The sequence below is a fragment of the Centropristis striata genome, chromosome 19, assembly GCF_030273125.1.
Source record: "Centropristis striata isolate RG_2023a ecotype Rhode Island chromosome 19, C.striata_1.0, whole genome shotgun sequence".
Lineage (NCBI taxonomy): Eukaryota > Metazoa > Chordata > Actinopteri > Perciformes > Serranidae > Centropristis > Centropristis striata.
Genome location: NC_081535.1, coordinates 24,282,698 through 24,289,821, shown reverse-complemented (window position 1 = coordinate 24,289,821; position 7,124 = coordinate 24,282,698). Strand labels below are relative to the sequence as shown.

General features: G+C 39.1%; 1 protein-coding gene across 1 annotated transcript; it reads left to right on the top strand.

The window, feature by feature from the left end:
* Positions 1-3,371: 3,371 nt before the first annotated feature.
* purg (purine-rich element binding protein G) lies at positions 3,372-5,458 on the top strand. Its single transcript, XM_059357602.1, has one exon. It carries the CDS (start codon positions 3,372-3,374, stop codon positions 4,401-4,403), a length of 1,032 nt encoding a protein of 343 aa, XP_059213585.1. The 3' UTR covers positions 4,404-5,458.
* The last annotated feature ends 1,666 nt before the right edge of the window (positions 5,459-7,124 follow it).

The following is a 7,124-nucleotide window of genomic DNA, read 5'->3' as shown; positions in this document are numbered from 1 at the left end:
ATGTACATGCGATATGGAATGAAAGCATAATATAACACATAAAATGCACATGCCAGCAAAAAATGCACTCAATCCACTCAAAAAATGCTCACCTACACTGTAAAAAATGTGTAGATTTTATGGTGAAAAACTGCTAAAACATGACAGTAAAAGACCGTAAAAAGATAAATGGGTTAATTCAGTAGCAGTTACAATGACATTTTTTAAAAATACATTACTCCACTGTAAAATACTCTGGCACCGTGTTTGTAACAAAAATATACTGTACTATATATACAAGTATCACTGTAATTTTTGCATTTATTTTTTGTAAAAATACTTTAAAAAACTTTCCAGATATTCCAATATGTGAATGGATTTGAGAGAGAAAAACAGCTTCTTATTTCAATGACAATAGGTCCAGTTCTGATGAGCAGATACACTGGAAGTGGTAATTATAATTCCTTAATTGATGGTCTATTATGTTTGAACAAATCAAATAATGTCACAGTGGGTAAATTATTAGATCACGATGAGCACTGCAAAAAGCCACCTCTAAAAAAGAAGAAAAAAAGTACAAAAATTAGGTGTATTTTGCTTAAAAATAGCAAAATTATCTGCCAAAGGAACAAGAAAATTTGGCTTGTCAAGACTTTCCAAAACAAGTTAAAATATCTAATCTCAATGAACCCACAAATACCTTAGAATTAGTGTATTCTAACTAATAACAAGTGATTTTTTTTTATTTTTGTCATTAAATGTTTCATGTTAAATGTTTAAATATCAAGTGTCAATTTACAGCTCTGTGCCAATGTACTAGTTAATTATATACATACTACACAACAATACACACTTCTATATTTTCATTGATAATAAAACACTTGATTCCATCTGGCTGCTTGTTTTAAGTATGTGAAGAGGTAAAATTATGTTATGATTTCTTAGTTATGCTTGAAATAAGAAATGATTACTTTGAAATAGCAGTTTTATACTTGTAAGTGTTGATGAAACAGCTTTGTAACTTTTGATATTCTAGTTTCCAGCATGTATTTACTCAGTATAGGTCATAAAATCTCAGTAACAAGCTGTAATATCTGATTTAGATAATTAAGGACCAAAACACTTAAAACAAGTGAAACAGTTTAGCATGTATCCCCTTGATCTAAGATATTTAATCTGACTTAGATTTCAGTTTTTGCAGTGAGCAAACAGGAATTGATAACACACCCTGCATTAATTCAGGCATGGAATCAAGCCATGCGATGATTGAACATTATCTGCATCCTTATTATAAAGTGTTGTATCAGGAATATGTTTCTGTGTGGATCGGTGCGGATGAGCCTGATGCAGCTGAGGGGAGTGTGAGAACTACAGCCACTGTGTAAATGTCTCTTTAACTGAGGTATTCAAGGTGAATAAAGGTCTTCTGTAAGATCTCACACTGCAGTAACCCAAATCAAGGGCCAAGAACCCTTTTCTGATTAAAAAATTAATAAGTGTTCTGCACACATCTAAAATTATGATAAAAGGTCCCAAAACTGTGGCAGGCTGGAAAAGCACTGAGGATATTAGCTGAATTACGGTGGCTTCACAATGTACATTTCGGAAGCTTTAACACAGTTTATAGGGTTCAGGATAAGTGTATAATCACCTGTTTTTGTTAGCTTAGAATGAGTACTTGGATTGGACAGTAGCCCAGGATGGACAAATGGACCAGTGGTTCTAGAGAGAGGCTGCTACCTGAAGGCTTTGGAGGGTTACTTTGACATGTACCTCCCCACACATTACTGAATACATGCCCCACATTTTAATTTGTAACATAATCCATTATGTTACTCACATTAAGTTATGTATTTCAAATATTTTAAATTACTTTTGGATTACCTTCAAATTAAAAAAAATCTAAAATCTGTTATCTGCCTCGTGAATTATAGACCAATTTTTTTCTTTTTTCATTTATCTTTTATTCTTGGGGAATCATTGAGGGCAACCCCTCATTTACAATGACGTCGAGAGTACAGAGAAAACACAAAACAGAATACAGAGAAAACATAAAACAGAGAACAGAGAAAACACAAAACAGAATACAGAGAAAACACAAAACAGAATACAGAGAAAACCTAAAACAGAGAACAGAGAAAACACAAAACAGAATACAGAGAAAAAACAAAACAGAATACAGAGAAAACATAAAACAGAGAACAGAGAAAACACAAAACAGAATACAGAGAAAACACAAAACAGAATACAGAGAAAACCTAAAACAGAGAACAGAGAAAACACAAAACAGAATACAGAGAAAAAACAAAACAGAATACAGAGAAAACAGAGTACAGAGAAAACACAAAACAGAATACAGAGAAAACATAAAACAGAGAACAGAGAAAACACAAAACAGAATACAGAGAAAACACAAAACAGAATACAGAGAAAACCTAAAACAGAGAACAGAGAAAACACAAAACAGAATACAGAGAAAAAACAAAACAGAATACAGAGAAAACAGAATACAGAGAAAACACAAAACAGAATACAGAGAAAACACAAAACAGAATACAGAGAAAACATAAAACAGAGTACAGCGAAAACACAAAACAGGGTAGAGAGAAAACACAAAACAGAGTACAGAAAAAACATAAAACAGAATACAGAGAAAACACAAAATAGAATACAGAGAAAACACAAAACATAATAGAGAAAACACAAAACAGAGTAGAGAGAAAACATAAAACTGAATACAGAGAAAACACAAAACAGCACAGACAAAACACATACAAAAACATAAAATAAAAAAAACAGTTACAGTGAAAGGCAGAGTTATTGGTTATCACAGCCTGAATGAAATGAGGTTAATGAAGTTTTAAATGAAACATAAACAAATTCATTAATCTCTTCAAGTCATATTTCCTGTAATATGTGTCTGTGTGGATCGGTGCGGCTGAGGCTGATGCAGCTGAGGGGAGTGTGAGAACTACACCACTGTGTAAATCGTGTCTCTTTAACTGAGGTACTCTCAGGACGGGGAGGGCTGCTGGATGGGTTCATCGGGTTCATGTAGTATTGGACGCCTTCTCCCATTTCAGGTTGGCTGCTTCCCTCCCTGGCTCCTCGGTACAGGGGCAGCACTAAGGCACTGGGTGATGGAAATGGCATGAAGTTTGCAGTGGAAACGGCTAAATAGTGGAGCTTGACCTTTTCTTCGGGACACAGCAACTCAATCAGCTGGTGCCTCCAAACTAGCTGCCATTTTTAGGTCATTCGAGGCATCTCGCTAAGTTGTGTGTAGCTCCAGCAGCCTGCTGAATGAATAATCCTGCTCTATTCGTTTATTAGTCGCCCTGTGGGATGGGGGATCGCTTTGTCCTGTGCTGTCTAGTGGAGGAATATAAATCATGATGGCTGATGGATGTTGCAGAGGGATGGAAAGAGGCAGGGGTAAGATTGCATCAGATTCTTTACCGAGACCCACATATCCTCAGCAATATGTCCAGAGCGGATCCCAGCAGCAGGGCAATGACATCCAGGAGTTAGCGTCCAAACGCGTCGACATCCAGAAGAAACGCTTCTATCTGGATGTGAAGCAGAGTGTGCGGGGTCGCTTCCTGAAGATAGCCGAGGTGTGGATCGGCAGAGGCCGGCATGATAACATCAGGAAGAGCAAGCTGACGCTGTCCATGTCCATGGCCCCGGCGCTCCGCTACTGCCTGGGGGACTTCATAGACTACTATGCCCGCATCGGGCTGCGGGGGGGCCTCGCGCCTCCGCAGCTCGAGGAGCACAGCAACAACGGCCAGGGCCGCGCGCACGACTCCCGCAGGAGGCAGCAGGAGCAGCAGCACGCGGCGCTGTCCCCCACCGGCTCCGCGGTGTCCGACGACCATGCCCACCGCGTCCTCAAGAGCGAGTTCATAGAGAGAGACAACAGAAAGTACTTCCTGGACCTGAAGGAGAACCAGAGGGGTCGCTTCCTCCGCATACGGCAGACTGTCAGCAAAGGACACGGCACCATGGGCTACTACGGCCAGGGCATCGAGCAGACCATCGTGCTGCCGGCTCAGGGGCTCATCGAGTTCAGAGACGCGCTGTCACAGCTCATCGAAGACTACGGCGACGAGGAGAGCGACGAGCGCGGCCGGAGCGGCTCCAGGAACCACGACGAGAGCCCCGAGCTGCCCGAGGCTGCGTCTTTTCGGGTGGACAACAAGAGGTTTTACTTTGACGTCGGGTCCAACCGGTATGGTATCTTTTTAAAAATTAGCGAGGTACGGCAGCCGTATAGAAACACCATCACAGTCCCCCTAAAAGCCTGGGCTAGGTTTGGAGAGAATTTCATCAGGTACGAGGAGGAGATGCGGCGGATCTTCTCGTGTCACAAAGAGAAGAGGATAGACGGCCGGCAGGACAGTGAGGAGCAGGAGGACTGACCTTGGCAGTAGGCTGTGTCTTTGCATGTGTTCTAGGGGTTCTGTTCATGAATATCCAGAGGTGACAGTAAGCCCTTAATACTCTCATGATGCTCTATGTGTCCCTATAGCCTCCTACACTACATGCAGTGTACCACCTCCACTCTCTACTCATCTACCAAGGGCTGGTAAACTATCAAACCTGCCAAGAAGTCATTCATTAATTCATTGCCCAATGCCTCCATCTGTTTCACTGAAAAATCTACACTATTCATTTCTTTTCATTTCTCAGTGCTGTTTAATGCACTGAGACACTTAGCCGGGGGCAGCCCAAGCCTATCTAGGACCCTGGGCACAATTTTAACCCCTCACCCCAACTTGAAGCTGTAAATGACAGCATTGTTTAGTTATATGTGACACTGGAAGGTGACACTGGTGTTATTAGGGATGTAATGCCTGCTGATCAATACTAATATTCACCCCCTGAGCATTTAATCATTAATCAGTTTTTGTCAACCACAACTGATCACTTAAAGTAAAACGACAATAACAACTTTGAATTAACTATGTTTTTAGTATGGCTTATGTAAAAAATTTAGTAAGAACATTTACATTTAAATTAGGGCTGGGCGATATGGACCATAGTCATATCCCAATATATTTAGGCTGAACATCGATATACGATATATATACCGATATTTTTTATCGCAGAGTGAGAGCAAATGTTCAGTCAAAGTCAAATATGACAAAACTGTTTATTTAAGTGAACATAAATACTGTATAACAACAGGAGTACCTTTTTTTTTTAAAACTCAAAGCTCCACAAAGTGCACATTTAAATAAAAAATATCTTAAATAAAAATAGCCTATGAAATAAAATAGGCCAGTCTTTTTCTGTAATAAATATATTTATATGAGGAAAGAATAACGAACATTACAAAATAAGTAAATATGACAAACCTTAGTAAGGGCAGCATTTATTTAAAGCAGCTTGCCTGGAGCAAGGATCACAGCTCAAAATTGAACTATATCGATATATGGGATATGGTCTAATTCCATATCACATTAAAAAATATATCGATATATTTTATATATCGATATATTTTATATATCGATATATCGATATATTTTATATATCGATATATCGCCCAGCCCTAATTTAAATTGCAACTAAAATGAGCAGAAGGCCTCCCATGTGAAATGTGCTTGTTTGGGGCGTCCCCTGCTGGAGATTGAGCACCAAGCAGGAACTTACTGTAAGTGCAACACACACTGGCTGCATGACTGAAGGTGTGTGTTTAGAAATAGACATGGATTTGACATTGTTGCATGCATCATACAGCTGGTGTGTGTTGCCCTTCACACAATCAGTGTGGCCATGTAGAGTTTAGGCTTTCACATTGACAATAACTGTGGCAAAAACCAATGCAGGCCTTGGCATTCATTTCAGAGACACACGTTTTCCTGCAGTGCATTTGGCAAATCAAGTATGTTCAAGTGACCAGAGCGGGCAGATCAACTGCAGTGTTTAAGATGTAGCAATGTGCTGATTTGCTGTTAACCATGGCAGCATGGAGACAAGGGGAGAAATGAAAGAGCTGTAGAGTTCAACTGGTACAGAAGGGCTATGTGGTGGGCGGCTTTACGACAATGATCGGACTGGACGTGCTGAGTATATTTTATCTTTAATAACCAGTGATAATAAACCAACACAGCCCCTTGCGCTGTTTTGCCATAGTGCAGTTGTCAGCGAGAAAGCACTGAACAGTTTACAATTACAAAGTTTGCACAAGGAGACAAAATAAATCCAAAAGACATTTAGTGCAATATATCTACTTTATGAATCTTTCCAACACAAACATGGGACCACATCTGTCATATTAAGCTTTGTGTTTCATTGAGCTGAGTCACATTAACATACTAATATTTGATTTATTACTTGCTTTGTACCTCAAACACTTGAAAAATTATTGACTTGTGGCATTGCTAGGCCATTGTATGAATATATAGTTGAAAACATGTCTCTTCTCACAATCCAAAAATTCAGTTGAGGCAGAGAAGAAAACAGACAGTGACTGCTGTCTGAAAAGACTTATGTGGATATCATTATTCTTAAGGATAAGTGTATTGCTTTCTATTTACATTATTTATACTACAGTATTAACAAATATAGCCTAACAGCTCAGATTTACACACCTAGTTTGCTGAAGGAAAGGTATTTTACATGTGTTCTACTGCAGCTTGTCTTTGGCAGAGCTCAGTGTGTTACACATCATGAAAGAAGACGGATCTGAAGTGTAAAAAGGTGCTCCACCTAGAGACAGCTAAACTGTTCAATGGAAGTGTGTCTGTTCTCTGTGAATACCACAAAAAAACATGCCGCTGGAGCACATCCATTACAGACATGGTGTTAGGGTAGAAGCAGACATAAAATGGCTCTGCAGTGAAACTTGGAGGAACATGGTTCTGTTTTTCCATTCAAAGCCAAAACAATGACAATGATCCTTTCTTCCTCCCACACAAGTCCTGAACAGGTCACCAAAGCGGAATTTCCCTCTAAGATTTTTTTTGCGGCATGATAAGGTCAAAATTAGAGTGAAGTCTTGAAAAAATCTATTACAGAAATATATATTTTTGTTAACATAATTTTCTGTTAATCATCTTATGACTGTCCCAGTGTCCGTTATATAGTGATGCCTTTAAAACTCTTGTGGATACTTGAAATTTTGAAATTATATTTTA

Coding starts and splice junctions, on each gene's coding strand:
- purg (XM_059357602.1), top strand. CDS start 3,372: ATGATGGCTGATGGATGTTGCAGAGGGATGGAAAGAGGCAGGGGTAAG.